Source organism: Protomyctophum bolini, assembly GCF_963924005.1.
Source record: "Protomyctophum bolini genome assembly, chromosome: 9".
Taxonomy (NCBI): Eukaryota; Metazoa; Chordata; class Actinopteri; order Myctophiformes; family Myctophidae; genus Protomyctophum; species Protomyctophum bolini.
This window is the reverse complement of record NC_137870.1, coordinates 28,548,966-28,570,629: the sequence shown is the minus strand read 5'-3', so window position 1 is coordinate 28,570,629 and position 21,664 is coordinate 28,548,966. Positions and strand designations below refer to the sequence as shown.

At 41.6% G+C, this 21,664-nt stretch overlaps 1 protein-coding gene across 1 annotated transcript in view; it reads left to right on the top strand.

Annotated features, from left to right (window-relative positions):
- Nucleotides 1-16,567, top strand: part of pcp4b (Purkinje cell protein 4b) — a 40,861-nt gene extending 24,294 nt beyond the window's left edge. Inside the window, exons 2-3 of the mRNA XM_080771952.1 lie at nt 4,171-4,222; nt 16,316-16,567. Coding sequence (XP_080628078.1) covers nt 4,171-4,222; nt 16,316-16,452 — 189 coding nt within the window. The 3' untranslated portion in view covers nt 16,453-16,567. The remainder of the gene's footprint in view (nt 1-4,170; nt 4,223-16,315) is intronic.
- Nucleotides 16,568-21,664: the final 5,097 nt, after the last annotated feature.

Here is a 21,664-nt window from a genome sequence, read left to right as displayed (position 1 = left end):
TCACTGCCCCATCTCCTCTCACTGCCCCATCTCCTCTCTCACTGCTCCATCTCCTCTCTCACTGCCCCATCTCCTCTCACTGCCCCATCTCCTCTCTCACTGCCCCATCTCCTCTCTCACTGCTCCATCTCCTCTCTCACTGCCCCATCTCCTCTCACTGCCCCATCTCCTCTCTCACTGCCCCATCTCCTCTCTCACTGCCCCATCTCCACTCTCACTGCCCCATCTCCTCTCACTGCCCCATCTCCACTCTCACTGCCCCATCTCCTCTCTCACTGCCCCATCTCCTCTCTCACTGCCCCATCTCCTCTCTCACTGCCCCATCTCCTCTCTCACTGCCCCATCTCCTCTCTCTCTTTCTCTAGTCAAGAGTAGACGATCAGTGAGTTGACTCAGGTCATCCATCTTTTCAGTGCCAATGTTGGTCTGAGTAAGTCTTAAGTGCAGAAGGATGTATTGATCCCAATCCCTCCCCTTCCCCTTTATATTCTAAACATCCTCTCCTCTCCTCTCCTCTCCTCTCCTCTCCTCTCCTCTCCTCTCCTCTCCTCTCCTCTCCTCTCCTCTCCTTCTGTCTTCTTTTGATGGCCACCATCCCCATGGTCATTAGAGCTGCTTTCACAAATGCACTGCAATGTAGACATTACTCTGAAGTGAAAACGCAAACACACAGTCTGTGTAATATCTGATTGACTCCATGTGTGAATAGACCAGGTCATTGTTCAGAGAATTTGCAGGTGTGTTTATGCCCATTTTGTTGGACTGGTGCGCAACCAGAAAAAAAGAGAGAGAGACTATACTCTTCAAGGAGCTTGGAGTGCGGACAGTGGAGTGGACACGCAAGTCAATCCTTTGCTGACGTTTTTATTTTATTTGTCAGAACAAAGTGATGCATGAATTGAAATCTGTTTAGTCATTACTCATTAGATAGGACACTGCAGCCAAAATGCGACCATGTCCTTGGGCTAAGGGATCTAAACCATCCGTTGTTCCAGGAGATTGGATACAAATGTTTCGACAATCACAACACGGTATCCCCCCTTCTTACATTGCACGCACGCCTCACAATATCCAGCTGGGAAAGTGTAAACGTTTAAGGAGTGTCTGACACAGACATTAGTAATACTACAGGTTTCTTAAAACATTCAAACACAAAACGTCACTTACAGCTTCCAAATGGACCCATGGGACCCTGTTCTCCTAATAACAACTTTGTAAAGAGCATCTTCTCTAAGATCAAGAGCCAATGTTGTTGTTAGTAATGCCGTAAATGTTTTTGGACAGTTCAGTTGGTTTCTTTTAAAATTCCAATTGGAGCATTTTCTCCTTGATGGAAACTTTTGAAATGTAATGTTTTTGTAAGCTCTGTGACAGGCAGTGACAGAGTTGTTTGGAGTTGAATACAGACAACTCTTGTTGTGATCGGGAGATATATGGGCCACCAAGGCAGTCCAATACCCTCCCTAACCCCAGGCCCTGCAGGGACATCAATTATAGGAAGGATAGAATTAGCATTGGGCAGATATATTGGGAACCGGAGACGTGAGGATCAGTTGATGCTATCTATCATGTATTAATTAGTGTGTAAGTCTGTGAGTGTTGAGTGAAAGCATCCCGTTAATTTGACTATTTATTTGTCTTTGCAGGGCTATGTTGTGCAGAACAATCTAAATCGCTCACTAAGATAGCCGATAATGTTATGGCCTATTTTGTGTCATAAATGTATGATCTGTGCACTGTGACTTTTAAATTGTTTTGTCGTGTACAGTATGTTGTTAGGGCCATCATTCACACTTTGTCAGAAAGAAAGCAATAATACACATTAATAATACTTTTCCACCTTTACAGAACTACAGTACCACAGCCTCCCCTCTCAACCTTTCCTGCATCCATTCCTTCCTTCCTATATCTCCTATTATGCCTTCCCCCGGCTTCCCTTTATCATCCCCAGTGATATTCTCTGTTCTCACTCGCTTCACTGCCTATTGCATATTAGAAGGATGAGTATAATATGATTCTAAGAATAGCCTTGCCTAATCTGCTGCTCATTGTGATATAGTGCCATTGCTGTACTGTACTGTAGTTTTCTCTCTAATGCAATATCTGCTTTTACCTGCGCCGCCTGCCACGTTCCACTCTATAAATGTTGTCAGCTACGTTGAGACTAATGCAAGAAGGCACAGCATGATAACCACAGGTCTGGGTATCCGTTGGGAGGGTGTCTTACCCACACACTTTAAAATGCATTAGCTGAGTAATTGACCATATTCACATGCCAGCCATTTTTCTATCGTGTTATACGCTCGCACGCATGCACAATCTTGAGTGGGGGTGTCTTCTATCACCAGTACAGTACAGTACAGTACAGTACAGTACAGTACAGTACAGTACAGTACAGTACAGTACAGTACAGTACAGTACAGTACAGTACAGTACAGATCATCTCCGCCTCCCAGCCTTTCGACCGGGCAGAGATAATAATCTTTTCTTGGAAACTTCCCAATAAAAGGCTGCTGTGTGAATGATGATCAATTGGCTCTTGCAGTGATCATAACTTAAGAGGGAGGACATATTTGAATATTATAATATATGTTGTAATACTAACGCATACAAAACAGAAAAAGTACAAAAATCACGGCATCATCTTCAAAAGATTTTTTTTTTAAGACCGCAGTCATTTAGGTGGGATTTATTTTATTATGCTTTTTCTTTATATAACTCCTACAGTCTCTATGATCGCTTGTATTTTCTATACGGTTCACTACGCACGTAGCATGGACTCTTATGTTAGATCAGAGGAAATGGGGGAAATACATTTAACACCAGGGTTTTGATATTATTTCCCAAGAGAAGAGTGCCTGTTTGCAATTTAATGAGAAAATGTTGGTTGAGTGCTCGAATTTCTGAGTGGTAAAATGGCAGGGTGAATAACCAGCTGCTCGAAGATTTAATAATAATACTATAATAGTTGCTACCCTCAGTATTTGGATAATGTGGATTATGATACATCAGATAAGTGTGGCTGTGTAAGGCAGTTTTAAATCCATAACAGAGTTAATGTATGTTCATATTCCCGGCATGACACGGCATAACAATCTGACTGACAGGGGGCACGGTGGCACAATCGGTAGTGCTGTCGCCTCACAGCTAGATGGTCCTGGGTTCGATTCCCACTGGGGAAGCTATGGGCGCTGTGGGCGTGTTATCTCCTCCGCGTCATCAGTGCCCATACCTGTGAAAGGGAGTTTGCATGTTCTCCCCGTGTCCCCTAGGGTAGGTACCCTCACAAAAAACATGCAGTAATCCTGGTCTCTAAACTACCTCCCCCTGGCCAGCCGGGGCACCTGATGGAGGGGAAAGGAACTTGTCGGAATAACGTGTTCATTCCACACGCTACGTCCGGCCGGGGAAACTCTCCCCTGTCAGGTGAAAATAAGCAGCTTGGACTACTCATGCATATAAGGAAGCATGAGGTCAGTTTGCTGCCCCCCCCCCCCCTCCAGGTTGGCAGAGGAAGTGTAGCGCCCAGGATTACATTAGATAATTGACACTGCGTGAAAAAAATGGGTTGCAAAACCGTGGGGTAAAAACAAATCTGACTACTAGTAGAGAGGTTTTTACATTTATTCTCTGAGATGTGTGTGCGTGTTTGGCCCACACTAGTAAACGCTTTCAGAGGAATCTCGTCTTTTAACATTATGATCTCTTACAACATGTAAGCATGCAGCAAACATTACTGCCAAACAACAGTTAATGGCACCACCTGTGGTAGTATGTCACTCATGATCCCACTGGTCTCAGTGGAGGTCACTGTACTCTTGAAGACAGAACTTAACCCATTAACCCTAGAACGCTAGACCCGTGGTGATTTTCACCTGGACAATTACATTTTTGTATACACACACAATGGTCTTTTCTTTATTTTGATGAGAAATATGTTATGAAATATATTACATTGGGTAAAATATACCCAGGTTTAGTGATGTTTTGACAAGTTGTTTAGAGGAGTCATTTTTAAGCATGAGGGTTGTAAAGACCCCTCCTTACTACTCACTATGGGTCAATAGGTCATGCTCAGACAGACATACTCGCACAAAGTTACTGTTCAAAAAAGGTTTTCCAGTTCCCCATGGGTCTAATCCTTCCTTTCTATGGTTTTGTGTTCTGCAGAGACAAGGTCCAAGAGCAGCAGCTGGCAACAACCAAACCTCTGGAGCACAAGGTAAAAATAATAATATATATCTCTAGATTTGTGTGGCTTCATTTATACTTTGTTGCAGGCTTGAAAAATATTTTGCACCTGACAAAAGGGTCAACACAGCTGATACATCATTTTTGTAGAGCGATATAGCCATGTGAGAAATCATAAATTGTCCATAAACATAAAATTATTATGTTATGTGTGTCATCTTAGACTCTGCTTTCGAACTGCTTAGATTTATTACACTTAACCAATGAGTTGTGACTAACGCGTTACTAACGTTACTGCGTAATGCAACTACTTTTTGCGGTAACTAACTATTCCCATTCAGTAAAACCGTTATAGTTACTGTGGTGCGTTACCCGCGTTATGTTATGTGATCCATCCAAGTGAAACGTTTCTCCCTGCAGCATGTAGATTCTATCTGTAATCTACTCATCTTTCAGGCGACTGCTCTCTGCCTCTGTGCTATGCTCTTCGCTCTCACATAACTTGAGCAATGCACATCGCAGAAGAGATGATGATTGGTTAACGTAGATCAAGATTTAAGAGTAAGCCAATCAGAAACAGAGTTGGGCGGGTCTATAACTAGTTACTTTTTAAATGTAACTTGAACAATACTGCATTTAATGGCAACATCTTTAGACAGAAAAGTCCAGAAAGAAATGAATACTTAAGCCTCTGCATCTTTTGTAAAGTATCTCGGATAATTCCAATAGATAGCATGCAAGCCAAGCTATAAGTGGCTTTTTCAATCACCACAAAATGTGCACCCATATGCGATCAAGTACCCAATGATGACACGGCACCGTTCTGCATTGTAGGCCCGAAATTAAGCTATAGCTAGCTAAGCATTTAAAAACTGGCAGGTTTTGTACCATTCTCCAGAAAACAACAGCTGTCCAAAGCGATGCAGTAATGTAGCTTAATAGAAATAGAGAGAGGGGGAATAATGAGTGAATGATTGAAGGTCACGGAAGATGATGGGGTTTAAGTAAATGTACCAGAACTTATACTCATGTTAAACAAGCTTTCCAATGCTTCCTGCCCTTGTGCTTACTGCCTTTGTCATCCTGTGCATGTCACAGGACAGCAAATCCATCAATTTATATTAGGAGCTGAGCAAAGTTCAAGGTTCCATATCAGAATCATCATATCACCATGTTGGTCAGTTTTTTCAGTGTTTTGTCTCAGGGCATAAAGTGTATGAGGCTGAGCTCAAACCACATGAATCAGAGGTACATTTTTCTATTGACATAGCATTAGGGGCCGTGTCCACAGAGACATTTCTGAGCTGCTTTTCAGCCATGCATTTAGCTCCTCTTCCTATAAGCCTTGCGTTTCAGCTCTCTCCACGTTCAGCGTCTTCTGGCAGTAGAGCACCCTGGGCACCTCAAGTAGAAAATGGTTCAACATTTGGAGAGGAGCGGCGCTCATCAATTATGATTGTAAATGAAAAAATCAATAAGTTCATCCATTCATTCACTGTAATTCACGCCAGGATTTCCCCCCGTTCAACCCTTCTTTTGAAGAGCCAAAACCTGCGACTAGATGTTACAAATGTTACTTAGGAGTGTGTGTTGTGACGGACCGGTCTCACACTCGGATACAACAAATGATCACTGTGACCATTACCATTACGTTGGCTATGGAATGTCGAATAAAGCTTGTTTTAACCAGAAATACCATCGGGGACAAGGAATAGCAGATAAAGGCGATCGAAAGAAACAGAAGTAGTGGGTGCGAGTGCACGTGCACTTCAAGATGGCACGCTCGATTGCTGTTGACAACATCAGGGGGACTGCTAACAAGCCAGTGCTAATGTAAGTAGCATCACAAGTCGATCGATCATAAACACTATAAAAGACCAATTGCGGCAATGGCAATGGCGGGGGGTGTAATAATAATTTCAATTGCCGTAGATATACGGCAATGGCGTAAAAAGGGTTAATAAGCATAAACATAAACTTTATCAAAGGAGGTAAGCTGGACCATGGAAAAACACATTTCTTGAAGTGATGAGCAGGGACGGGACAAGGGGGGCTTTAGCTCCCTCTGGTGGAGGCTTAGCCCCCCTAAGCCCCCCCCCCCCTCAAAACAAGCCCAATTGACTGACTTCTATGTAAACCAAGATTCATTAGCCCCCCCTCTAAATAGCCAGACCCCCATAGCACCCCCAGTCACAATGTCCTGGAGCCGTGGCTGGTGATGAGCACAGCATGTTGTTATCCAAAGTGATGAGCAGGCGGGACAAACAAATGTAAATAATCAATATGCAGTTGCTTGTGGAACAAAAAACAAGACGGCTATAACTAATAATGGCGTGGCCTCCCTGTACAATCTTTAGTTGTCAATGCTACTGTAAATTACTGTATACAGTTTGTGAATTAAGGCAGCAGCATAAATCACAATGCAGTGTGCAGAGATGAAGCCACAATAAACTATGGACAGCATCATCCTCCAGTCCCTGTTATTCAGTGTGTGGCCACACCACAATTTATTACAGTAAGAAAATGAAAGTGTTTTTGTATTAACTGGGGGTGGGGTGGGGGTTGCTTTAAATTCAGTTGCAGCTCAGTGATTCTATTTAAACTTCTTCAAAAGCGGGTACCTATCAAATGCAGGCATTAGGATTCAGCAGCATTTCCCAGCAGCAGTAATTACTGGATCCCAAGTCACGCCTGGCTGTTGGGAAAGAAGGAAGACGTGTGTTGTAGGGCAACCAATTTTTCACTGCCTGTAGGATACAGGTCTGCCCATCTGTCTTTTCACTGTTTATTCAAATGGAATGAAAACACACCATCCACGCATGTGCATTACACACACACATGCACACGCACACACGTCACACACGCACGCACACACAGTGCTGTTATAAAGCAAAGGAAATGCTTTGTTGTTTGACCTTGACAATTAATTTGATGCCTGGAAAAACTGCTTTCTTTGCATGGCATGGGATTTTTACTCAGAGAGGAGAGAGAGAGGGACAGAGAGAGAGAGAGAGAGAGAGAGAGAGAGAGAGAGAGAGAGCATGCATATACAGGTGGAGGAAGGTTGATGGAGAGCTACTGTAAGCTATTTGTTGTATACTATTTAAATAGACTTGAGAAAAAAAGCTGCTATTTGTCCCAAAGTGAAGTGACTGCCAAAAAAATGCTGTGTATGTACATACATGTAAAACATGTATGTAACGATGCATTGTGACATAGCTCTGTTTACAAAATGCTGTACCCTCTCAAACTATATATACTTACCCCATTTTCAACAGTTTTTATTATATTTTGACACTTGCTTTGGCAATGTAAACGTATGTTTTCTCATGCCAATAAAGCTCATTTGAATTGAATACTGTATATAGAGCGAGAGAGAGAGAGAGAGAGAGAGAGGGGGGGGGGGGGGGGTGAGGGTATAGTACCATTAGAGTCTTCCCCACTCTGCAAAACAGTGCTGTCTATTAGAGATGACCTTTCACACTATGGCCTCAGACCTGCGGATCTGAGTCTAAAGTCCATATGGTTTGTTTGATACACACAAATCATCTTAAAAAAGGTGGCCGGGAGTGCATGAAAGTGAGTCATGTGGTACTCAGATAGATACAGTACACTATCTGGTATCAAGTTCAACAACTGTACCAAAACACAGAAGTGGACTGCTATTAGACTGTGACACACTGACGTCATAACTATTCAACGATAACCATTTTTACATGAAATGGTCTCTCTTTTCTACTTAAGAAATTAAATGCTTGCTTGAAATTTGGGCAGACAATTACACACAATGATAACTGGATATAGATACACACGTGCACTCGGGCTAGAAGAATAACATTACTACGAAGCCATCGTGCCTAATGTGAGAGCATTGAGCAGCTTCAAGGACGTGCACATACTGTACTGTGACACATTTTCATACGTAACTCAGATGTACCTGTTACCTTGATGACTGTGACAACAACTTAAGCTATTGCCAATGTAATCTGGCACAAACAGGCGTGCCTATGAATTGCATCATGATCTAAGCAGGTATCCAGGGGCGAAAAAAGAGTTTGCTCACCTCTGATCAACATTAGGAGCCCTTGCATGGAACTAGTTGTGATACGGCATTCCTTTAATTCCTGTCATTATCTAATCACTCATCATGTACTCACAGGTAGATGATGTTTTTGACTGTCGCCTTTCTTTTTCCATTGTTTGATTATGTACATCACAACGGCGCAAGGTCTAAGACTGTCTCATCATGATAGAAGATTTCTCGTAAAGATGTAATGGAAACGACAACAATCGAAGTTGGTAGAACTGGTAGAACTTGATCTCTTCCTGACCTCAAGTAACAGCAGGCATAGACACTATGTATTTCTGGTAAAACTAACACTATCATCACTACCACGTCTTATATGTCTACTCTGTGGCAAAAATATAATATTGATGAAAATATCCATCACAAGCTGGCATGGTGATGACCCCATTTTGGGGGCCCACTTAACTTGTTCTTAGACCTGGATGTTAGCTTGGAGTTTTCTCATTTTAAGTATGTAGGCAGTGATTTACAATATGACTGCAGGGTACAGTCCAGATCTCAGCTACAGTATGACTTCACTACAGTATGTTCAATCTTCACTGCCCTTTCATGTCTCAGAGCCAGTGGAGCCAAATGAGCGTAGAAGCTCCCATAGCATTACTGTAATATGAAGACATAAAGTAAGATGACACCAATGTACCATGAGGGAAAGAAAGAAAATTAATGTAATATACTGTACATGTACCAGGACAATAATAAATCCCCCAGAGACTTGGTGAATTTATAGTTAGATGTAGCTATTGTTATTTCTTTATTTCTGGGGGGGGGGGGTATGCTATTGTTTTATTATGAAAATATGGAGATAGGACTCAGAGGTTTCTGCCTGACAGCAACGATGTACAGGTTTATTAAATATAGATTGTATCCCTTCTAAGCCTCATGGACGACAGTCCTTGGCCCTTAAAAACAGCCATACGCCTTTTTTGTGACTTTCATTGTCAGCAGGTTTGCAAGGCAGCTGCTGTGGCATTCGGGCCATATGTTGCCATATGCTGTTGTATAGTCATAGGGACTATACAACAGCTGGGGACAGTGCACGCTTAGCATGGTCATCTTACATCTGATCATCCAACCAAGCCAACAATAAAGAAAACATCTTGGTAATCCTTTTGCTTATTGGTGTGTGTGTGTGTGTGTGTGTGTGTGTGTGTGTGTGTGTGTGTGTGTGTGCATTGCGGTGGTCGAGAACAGCCTTATGTGTTTGAGGTTGCAACTGGAGCAGCAGCAGTAGCTGTGCTGTGAAATCATTCCGTGGCTGTAGCTACAGTATAGGGCTGCGACTATCCATTATCGTATTCTATTGAATACTTTTTCGACTAATTTAATTGAATAATTTTTTTAATAATCATTTGTTTTATTTTGTATTCAGCAAACAATTCTGATTTGTTTTTAATAAATATAAATAAATCAATTAGTTACCCATTACCCATTTAGCGAAAACATGAATGCGACAAATCGATGAATGCAAATAAATTGCACCAATAGTTGTAGCTGTATCTATCTATGAAATTGCAAGGCAAAGTTTACAGAGAACAAGGTGAAAATTGCCACAGTGCGTTCCTTTGACTTCAAAGAGGCAGAGGCAGTAATTTGAAACTAGCTCACCTTAGAGATCAAAGTCATAGCGTTATAATTAGCCTGTGACAAGCTCTCAAAGAGGCAGCATGACCCATTTTCTACATACTTTGTAATTAGCTTTACTGTACTCAATTATAGCTATAATGAATCCATCCTGTTCTGTCATATTGGTAATCGTTTGGATGATAAATGTGCTTTGTATCACTGCACATACCAGAAGCATTTGAATGGAATAGTAAAGGTGCTGAGACCATGTTATTTCCAACTCCCTAGGTCGATGAAAATACTGTAACTTTATGTTAACTTATGGTATATCTTTTTCAAACACTGCAGTGCATTCACGTCGTAGACTCAATATTTATCTCCCTGGAGCAAATAAATGAAGTCACATTTGGAAAACAAGCACCAATCAATGCAGAATCAACCCTTGATGTCTATTTCTGGCTATTGATTCCAGGGGTCTCTCTCACGCTTTAGTGCCCTTCAGGTGGCTTGGGAGAGATGGGTTCATTGATATTTACTTGACCTTCACACAGTCGCACGCACACACGCACGCGCGCGCACACACACACACACACACACACACACACACACACACACACACACACACACACACACACACACACACACACACACTCACACTCAGAGGCAAACACAATCATACATGCCCATGCACACAACACTCGCATACAGTGCATATGTCATGTACTGTACTGAATTCATATTGATGTAAGATGTATTGAAGATGTATTGTAAGACTTCTGATCCTGATGTTCTGAAGATACACCCTTGTTTAAACAATTTGCCTACATGGTCTTATTGAATATGATGTGTTTTTAAACTCAAACCTTTTCTTAGTTGTGTATAGTTGGGGAGGGGGTCTTGTTGATCTGACTTTTATTGTTTTTATTTGACCTTTTTCTTGACTTTTATGCAATGTAGCACTTTGAGATTTGTGTTAAATACAAAGTGTGTGCCCAGGCGGTGGCGTAACCGTCTGGACACCCAACTGGTAATCCAGTCGCAGTGTGCCGAGGGTTCGACTCTCGGGCCCGACACGGCCTTTACTGCCCCCATGTCTTCCCCCATCTCTCTCCCGTTTCCTGTCAGCCTACTGTCTGTCCCTTCAAAAAACCAATAAAGGCGTAAGCCGCAAAAAAAGAAAATAAGTGTGTTAAAAATCAAATAATTATTATTATAAAACTGTACAGTTTATCTAAGCCATCTTAGGTGCATCATCATCTAAACTTGGTGTACAGTACAAACGTTTATCAATACTTAAACCACATACAGAATGTTCGCCGATTGGCTGTCATAGCTGAATGATCAGAGAGGCAATCTGGGAATCAGAAGGGTTACGTAAATGTCTCTGAATAAGGTAGTTCACTTGTCATTTACTCACCCGGTGATGGCTTGAATACTAAGGCAAATTTTGTTTGTATAGCATTCCTTTACGGTGAATTAACAATCCAAACACTAACAAAATACTCAATTAATTGAAGTAAATTGCGATCTCAAGTGATTTGTAACCAATTTTAGTTTTTAATTCCCTTCCGGTGCAAACTGTGACATGTTGTACAAGCAATGAATGTGCCCGGGCGTGTCCGTGGGGGTCAACATGATCTCAGTTCACAAGCACGTGCCCATGTGTGCAAATGTACTGTGACAAAAATACCCGAAAGCAGTGGGGACCATATATATATATATATGAATATTTATTAATGCTATATGCATACAGTACATGTACATAACAATTTATGAATTGTAAAAATAATTCTTAAGCTTGCTTGACTGTAACCAACAAAGGTTTTAACCTGGATTTACCTGGCGATTGCATTTCACGGAAAAATCAATCTCCCCAATACTGTACCTTTTCATTCACTCAGTGAATGTTCTATAGTGGAAATGAGATTGTGCACGAGGCCATGACGCTATGGGTGAATGGATCAGACCTCAGACAGGATGGCCGGTAGACTTCCATCCAATGGCAAGAGCCTTCTCCCCCTATAAATATACTATCATCACTGATGGGTACAATCCTTGTATCTCCGTTTTTCATATTTTCTTTTCTTTTCATAAATGAATCCCCTGATTTCTTTGTTGGATGCCAGTGTCACGCAAAAGTAGTGGAAATAGCCGATTTACAGTATAAGCTCAATTTATTTTGAAAATCTTTGCATAAAGTATAATGGCATACCCAAAATATTGTTGTTACTCTGAGGGTTTTATACATATTTATATACCGGTACTTTTCATTCACATACCCCATTGCTATGGTATTTTGCTGTTAAAGGTATTAGCAAAAATAACAAAATAATACAGTACCGGTAACTACGCAAGTTCTTTTTTCCATTTCCTTGGATATACAAGGTTTCTTTTTGTCTGACAGCGACAAAATGCACTTGCTTCATCCTGCTGAGAGCACTGTAGAGATGACAGAAAACTGCACTCTGACATCACATTCCAATTAGTTGAGGGTATAGGGGTGTTGAAAGCACTGCCTAAAGTAATAAGACTGCTAATCCGTCCTTTTGATGGAGAGAAGTATCCTCCAGGTATTGTTGCAGTGTCATCCATCTATGTCAGGCGTAGCCATCGTCTTCTGTCGCGTTTTACTTTAGATTAAACATGTACGACATACAACCTTCACAATATTAAAAGGCCTCAGATTCGTACTATTTTGAGATTAAGTTATGATTAAAGAAATGCCGTTTTCTGGGGGGGATTTGTAAGGTGCATTATTTGGAGGCAGTCACACAATTGCGTGTCCATTAATTAAGATTATCGTGTAGGTCTATGCTAATGCTTTAGTAAATGGTGCATTTATATACTTTATTCAAAAGTGGTATATACATATATCACTCTTAATGAAGTGTTTATTTGTCAATTGTCACTGACTCATATGGGGGTACAAGTAGTGAAAGGTTGGTATGTGGCATGTACCACAACACTGTTCTAGCAACAGCTAGTGTTAATTAAATGTAATACTGGCAAGATACACAAGAAATACTGTAGCAATGGTGGATGTACAATAGGGAATGTTGTACATCCATTATTACCTTAATATGAAGTTATATCCAAGAACGAGTGGTACAGACAAAAAATGACATACTGTAACTCCCTCCCGAGCCCACCACAGCTCCGACCGTGCGCGGTAGGTCTTACGTTAAATCGCTTATTTTGATGCCCCCATTTCATTTTTGTATCTGTCTTTCATCATAATGAGGACCCCCTCGACAACGAGATGATGCATCTCAAGTGGCTTATAAAATAAACTATCACTAGATATGCTCCACAGTGTTTCGTCCTAAATTGGCTGCCATAAAAAGGCAAACTACCCACTCGTTCTTGGATATAGTAACATCAGATTAAGGTAAGAAATGGTCAGTCCAGAATTCTCCCTTAAGAACTATGTGTGGGGTAATTTATATAATTTATATCACATTTATGAATGTGCTGCAAGGTTTACATTTTGGGTGTTTGGTTTGTAGTCTGTTGATGTCTTTGTGTAGTGACGGCTGTGCATAATTCCCATGGGAGGTATAAAGGAGTAAAATATTGATTAGCCAGACACAAACACGTGAGAACTTGGTGGATTGCTCCAGTTATTGTTCATCATAATAAGCAAACACCACTTCTCCTGGATTTGTGTTTCCTACTCCGTGCTCTCAATACAGAACACAGAGAAGTATTGTTCTGCTAGGGTGGTCTGCATATTATCCAGTGGGTTTGACCTAAGCTGTTATCATATTCCTTATCTCTTTCCCCAGTGACTCTTCCTTTGAGAAAAAGATCTGCCATTTTGTCGATGTTGTTATTTGCTGGAGTATTCTCTTAAATATGCTCTGGTGAAAATGGCAGGCATTAGAGTATGGACAATTCAATATGAGTTAATGAAAGTCTCAGAGCTTAATTTGTACTCTAGGCTTAAAGGCGTACTTTTAGACCACATCCGTGGCCATCATATGAGCATACCTAACAATGGATGCCAAAAAGATGGGTACATTTTCATTTTTGTGTATTTTTATATCAAAAATCCATAAATCGAATTTGAATTACTTCCTGATTAACGAAAACGTACTGCGTGATAACGTGTCGAGGCCCACATCGATAAAAGCCAATGAAAATGAAGCTCGCCCGTTTAATTCCCCATATCTGCGCATCCGTCCAACACTGTCCAACACAGCTGCTACTGATTACAGAATTTTTCTGTTTTTATTCCCATTCAAGATGACATCCAGACAGTGTATTACTCTGTTTCAACTTAATCATCACGCTAAAATATTATAGGTTAGAAATAATCCACATCATTTACAATTTAGGCATTTAGCAGACGCTCTTGATCCAGAGCGACTTACATTTAAGCAAAAACAAAAGCATATCATACATCACATATATAAAAAGTAGTTATCATGAATCATGTATAAACTAAGAACGTAACAGTGGAGTATCTATGTCAACTATACATACTATACTATATTATATATTATTCAATATACATGTGTACTATAAAGTGCTATGACTACATAAAATGCAATTCTAGTGCTGTCTACGTAACGAACTATAAGTCTGTCTAAAATACTATCTAAGTCGACATAAAATGCTATCTAAGGGGCTAGGCTAGGGCAAGTGCTACGGGTCTGAAGAGGTTGGTTAATAACAGTAAACTGGTACAGCTGGCCGACTATCTGATTTGTAAACAAACACACACCATGCGTCCTGCATATAGCATAGCTACCGTCCTATCGCCGGAAGGGATGCGACACTCTGATTGGTTCAGAAACTTCAGAGCGGTGTTTCAAGTTGAAACCGTCTGAAACTTCAAAATAAAATGCCCACCATTTTTTCCCCCTACACCTTTAACACAGCAGTTTAGTGTTTCCTCCTTGAATTTTGCAGATGGAGTCGAGGGGCGGCTGATTGGCCTTGAAGTTGGCTTTTCTGCCCTTTCCCCACCTTGTAATCTAAAGTCTTATTTTTTTGGTTACAATAATTTAGAACTTAATTTAAGGAGTTCAGTAGCCACGTTCTGCACTATAGAGAAGACTGATTGAATTAAACGACACAATAACCTTGCAGTGCTGTTAGAATTCAAGACCATTGGAACCCCTTTTTACTTGACCTCACTGTTTTGGGCTTGTCATTTATAGACAAAAATGTTTTTCGCTATTCTTCATACAGTACGACAGAATATGGCCTACAGGGCAGAAGATGGTAATCAACACCTTTCTGCAGTTAGGGACTCGTGGGTCTCACTGAGTTAATTTTGTTAATCCAAGAACAAACACCATTACAGCATGTTCAAATAAACGGTTCATATAGTTCTTGTCCTGATAATCCAATGTTCCTTTTATGTGTGTTTCTTGTTTGACCCCATAAACACCTCCCCATCCAAAGCATGGAACACTCTTTTTCTTCTATCTTTGCAGTATAGGCAATGCCTATACTGGTGAAGCCAGCTGTTATCTTGAGGTTTTGTGCACAGTTGTGGGATTACAGTCATGTCTCATTGGATAGTTTGGATCGCTACAGAGAGGATTAACTACAGGAGATCAATGCCTACCCTCTGCCCTAGCTGGAAAACAACTGCCTGTGTTTGCCTCTAAGGGCTTTGCCTGTTGTGCTATTGTAATGAAAGATGGGGCCGATGAGGAACACGTGAGGACATTTTAATCTCCCAGGAGATGTTGTTTGTGTGACACATTGGTAGATTGGTATACTATATTGGTGGCAGCAGTAGCTGAGAAGGTAGAGAGATGGTCTGGTAATCAAAAGTTTCGACCTTTCTACGTGTCGAAGTGTCACTAAGCATAATCCCTCAGTCCCCCCAGTGCCATCTGAGCAGCCATCTGCTGAGTGAAGCAGCAAAGAAGCTTGATCATGCCCTCTGAGTCAAACATTTTCATCCGAAATTGTCGGCCATTAAAAAAGGAATATGACCTGACGTGTCAATCACTGTTACTGTACACACTACCCCCAAAATGTTAGGTTAATCATATGTTTTTCCGGACCCGGTTAATTTTTCTCTGTGGATTCAGAAAAGACTCATTGCCTAGCATGTACTTTTCGTGTGTGTGTGTGTGTGTGTGTGTGTGTGTGTGTGTGTGTGTGTGTGTGTGTGTGTGTGTGTGTGTGTGTGTGTGTGTGTGTGTGTGTGTGTGTGTGTGTGTGTGTGTGTGTGTGTGTGTGTGTGTGTGTGTGTGTGTGTGTGTGTGTGTGTGTGTGTGTGTGTGTGTGTGTGTGTGTGTGTGTGTGTGTGTGTGTCTGATTCTGGAGGTGGGATTTGTACATGGACCAGGCATTTTAAGTATAATAACAAACCTTGGTAGATTCTACATATTTGGAAACCTGGACCATGTACATAAACTGACCACGAGTGGCCTAACACGCACACATACCATCTTTTTGCATTTGTGAGTCACAACCCTAACACTAACCCTATAATTTCCTGTTCCACAGATGCATCCAAGAATAAGGACGTTCCAGCAGAGGACTTTGACATTGACATGGGCGCTCCAGAGACCGAGAAGGCTGCCGTCGCCATCCAGTCACAGTTCAGGAAGTTCCAGAAGAAGAAGCATGACGACAAGTCCTAATGCCCCCAATAGGGATTCGTCGTTGCCCCCAGAGGCCGGGGTGACGCCGACAGTGCAGTGGTGATGGCGTGGCATTTGCATGTAGACAAATTCATACCTGTATGAACTCCAGGGGCTGAGGTGGTGGGCGGGGTGGGCTGTGTGGGGTTGGTGGGGGTGGGGTGGGGGAATGCAAGGCCAGTAGCCTGTCAATCATGACATGTCTGTGAATTTCATGATGTAACCTATCATTATTATTCCTGATCATCTTTTTTCTTCTTCTTCTTGTTAATTATTATTACTATTATTTGATTGCTGTATTAATAAATGAGAAAGGAAAAGAGAGCTACAGTATGAAGGGATGAAGTGTTTCCTCTTATGCCCTGCCATATTTGCCCCAAATATCATAAAGTCTAGTTGGTGTTTGTGTTAGCAAATGTTAATTTTGTATTTATTATTTATAAATATGCCTCTATAGCTATAAGCCCCCGCTTCCAAACCAGTACACTAAGGACTAGGTTTCCCAAAAGCATCCACACACTTTGAACTTTAACAGTAGATAGAACAAAGGCAATTTCAGAATGAAAGTGCTTCTATCAGTCCTGGAGCCGTCCATTCACAATAGAACCTACTCACCTAGAGGCATTTTTCTTATCCACATGGCACTGTCTCAAGCTATGATCTATGACTGTGTAACAATGTACATTCAATAAATAAAGAGTCTGTGTGGAACTTGTATGTCAAACTGTGTATGTCAATATGCAATATTAGAAAGAGAGATTAATTCTCGCTACAGACTTCCACGCCTTTTTCAAACTATTCGATTCAAATCATCTGTTTTTTGTTTTTCATCCGAAACATTTTCTAAATATGAAATTAGACATACTTATACGTAGCATCTCTGTGTACGTCAAAAAGCTGGGTTGTGATTGATATATGCGCTTTGTGGCTGCTACTGTACACATTGCTTTAACATACACTGCAGGAGCACCGTGAGACCTATTCCCATGATAGGCTAAAAATAGAATCCTGTCCAGAGCAAGAGTCGTTATATAATATAATGGTTTCCCTCTCCATCCACAACAGCACTAATTGATGGATCGATTCTCGTTAAGCAATTCCCAATTCCTGGCTTTTAACTGCTGCACCCAAGCACAAGCAATTCCACCCACAACATAATATTTCTCTTTTAGGTGGAGGCGGAGATGAGGATGTCATTATAGCGTGCAGAATTATTTAGAGCTGCTCATTTCCAGCTCCCCAAAAAGCTGATATTGTTGTTGTTACACCATTTACTTGAACAAACAGAATGTTGATTGATTGATTGACTGACTGACTGACTGACTGGTGTATCTTCCTCTACACACTTGAACCACATTTCAGGACATCACTACTGATATTGTGTTAATATACTTAAAACTACATACATGTCTATCAGTGACTATAATTATGAAGTATTATGATACTTGACCTTATAACCATTATAAAAGGTTTTGTTGTGACCGAAGGTCTCAGTTAACTATGAAACCTTGCGTTGTTGTCACGTCATGTCACACTCAATTTGTCATGTCACGTCATATATTGTGCCCAGGTCTCGTGACATCACTATGACATAATCAAAGATGAAGGTAAATCAAGGATCATATCATAGTAATTCGCAATTAAGCCCATATATGGAGATCCCTGATGTCATCAATACTAGTATATGGATATAATGTCAGAACCTGGTCTGACATTCCATATGTTGATCCTTCCCCATCCATCCTTCCTCTTCGATGTCTCCCTTTTGACTGATACCTGTCCATTTAAACTCTAGACGGGCCTGCCCCAAAGTTATTTGTGCAGCCGCGCCCGGCAGCCGGCGAAAACGAAGGCCCGAAAATTAAGGCCCGGCCCTACCTGTGCCCTCATCAAACCCTGTACACTCAAGACACTGCCACCGTCTCCAATCTCTCTATATGGAGCTGACCTGTTCTGACATTCCATATGTTGATCTGACCTCATCAAACCCTGTACACTCAAGACGCTCCATATATGGCCAGTGCACGTCCAGGCGTCTTACTGGTAATATTACTATTAGATTATGAGTATGTATGAGTGCTTAAAATCCTTTTTAGTGAGTTATCATTATTGTTATGAAGCATTACATGTAGGTTTTTGTGTTTTTATAATCATACAGTGTGTTGTGATTTTGTTTGACCACCTGAGTGGCCCCTCATGAGTCTCCATCTAAACCAAAGGCGTGGTGTGTGAGGATCAGGTGAGTCACATGATGCGCAGAGAACATAATTTCAACACCACCAGGCTGCATTTCACAATGCACATACATTCTAGTTAAATAAATATATACAGTGGACACATGCATAAGTGCCTAGCAGATATGAAAATGAGGATAAGAACAGACTGAACAGGAACCGAACATGCATCTCGTATCATTGTGCACAGACGTCAGGGAGGGATGGTCATGGTATCATGGATATCAAAGTGCTTACGTAGATGAGTGTTTCGCCACTGAGTCAAGCAGGCAAAGATAGAGACATGTTTACAATTATCAACAAACAAGAAGTCGAATCACATGGTCTTTCCACTGGCAACATGACCTTTGAGCGACCTTGAAAGGCCAGTAGGGTGATATTTGTTGTGCTCGGCACCACTTATTATGAACTGATTTAAGAATCTTAACAAGACTTTGGCCCCCAGTTATCTGTCATGTCACTCTATACTGCTGGATGTCTGACTTGATCACAGAGCAGCACAAATCCTTTCTCATGCTACAGTGCACCGCAGTACATAATGTCTTCCTCTTCATTAGCCTCCATGAGGAACATAAGCAACCTTCTGCACACCCTCTTAATATGCCATATAGCCTGAATATGATATTGTTGTGCCAATGTCAATGCAAAATCACACAACTCCAAATTATTACTGTGTGTTATGGAACCTTTCTGTAAACTCAATCTCTGTTTTACACACAAAAACTGGCAAATGACCTCCAAATGGACTGGCTGAGATGCAGCAGAAAACATACTTGCCTCAGGATTGAAACATGTAGGCCTATACTCAAAATAGACACGCTCCAGTTAGAAATGTGGAGAATTTATTTAGTATGTTGCGTGACTCAGATCTCGGACACGTACATCCACGGGGTTACTGAAGGTGACATTTAACTGTTTCAACTCTGGCTGAACCCTGAACTCCAGGGTTAATATGAGGTCGCACTGATCCTCTCAGCTCCTCAGTGTCTCCTCAGTGTAAACATTGGACGCGGAGGTGAGGTGCAGTGGAGTGGCGGGTGAAGTGTGAACATTGGACGCGGAGGTGAGGTGCAGTGGAGTGGCGGGTGAGGGGCTGCGGCGATGTCACCCGACTGTATTGTTTGAAGTTCAGCATTGACCTTTAAACCCCTTGGTGACTGATCTTCCCTGCAGATTGACTTGACAGTGTCCTACAGCTCCTTAAGCCTGAGATGGTTGCTGTGAAACTCCACTATGTGGCTATCAACGCCAAGGAGACCTTGACGTTGATAGCCACATAGTGGAGTGGTCAGCTGTTAACAGGTTAGGCTGTTTTAAGCTCTAATTGAGTTTGGTTGATTCAGGGGTTTTCAAAGCATGGCCCATGGGCCAAGCTTTACATTTGAAGTACATTGTTAAAAAGGAGTGGGAATTTTAGCCTAAGGTCCGAGCTACGGGAAAAGGTCATGGGGAAAACAAAATCAATATGGATCATCCTGAAATCTAGCAAGGTACATTTATTGCGTTGTGCAGCATGGACAAACAAGCAAAGACGCGTTTCTCCATCAAGCCTTCCGTATCTAAAGATATACACGCTGCACACAGTAATCTGCATTGTTGTACTGAGAGTGCTCGTTTTACTCTCTTCTATGTTCATCCTGAAATCTACCTACCATATGAGAGATTGTGAGAGCTCTGGCATGCATGGCTGACATTTTGGCCTCCAAGTTGATGCTGGAGGAAATGTCATGGGGTCAAATGATTAGGATTCACTGAAGACTTCACTGAACTCACACAGGATGTTTCATGGCAATGTGCCCAGTAGATTGTGTGTGGTATCTCGTGTGCAATTGGACGATTCAAGCATGTTACAATAGTTGACCATATATTCAACAGTAAAGAAGAAAACAACTTACTTTTACTGTCATGAACACTCGGTCAAGAAAGGAATAAAACTGGCACAAAGCATGTAAACTGAACCTAATCAGACCAATTAGGCCTGTATCAGTCAAGGGGCATCCAATCATAATTTCTGTTAAGGACTTTCCTCCACTACATGTCTCACTACATAGTGAGACATATAGTTCCAAGGTTAGGCCAGTGAGTCGATGACTTGATGTGTTTCCTGCAACTGTGCCTTGGTCTGCCGCGGGGTCTCCTCCCAGTGGGACATGCCTCAAGGACCTCCCTATGGAGACGCCGAGAGGCATCCCAACCAGATGCCTGAACCACCTAAGCTGGCTCCTTTCCAGGCGAAGAAGCAGCGACTCTACTCTGAGTCTCGCTCGTGTGACTGAACTTCTCACCCTATCTCTAAGGGAGATGCCAGCCACCCGTTGAAGAAAACTCATTTCGGACGCTTTTATTCGCAACCTTATTCTTTCGGTCATGACCCACACTTCATGACTAAGTGATGAATCCACTGAGGAGAAATGTGTTCAAATGCTATAGGTTGTCATCGTACAGCACAGCATATATATGAGTATCACAAGCATTTCACTAATGAGAAAGTTCACAATATACTAATGCATTTAATCAGATATGATGTTCTGCTGTCCTATGTATTAATAATATAATATAGTCTACTTGCCAGCCCATAGAGCCCAATAGACCCAATGTGAACGCATTTTGAGTACTCTAACGTTTTTGTTAGGATCTGTCCCTCCTCAGGCCATGTCAGCCCTGGCCACTCCCATTTTTTCCCTTCCACTCACTCAGTCCCTGCACTCACCTGTCTCCAACTCCCTCGTCAGCCCACCTGTGAACACTTGGACAATTTACCTGCTCACTACTTAACTGGACTCATTGCAAGACACTGTTGTCAGTTCATAGTTTGATGTTGTCGATGTCCCCTGTGTGTTCCTGGTTCCGTGTGCTCCTCTGAGGTTTGAGTTTTGGACTTTGTATTTTTGTGCTTTGCATTTGTGTATGTAAAGTTATTTTTCAGTTTTGGCATTTTCTGCCCTTTGGACATTTTTGGGTTTCCTGAGCTTGAAACT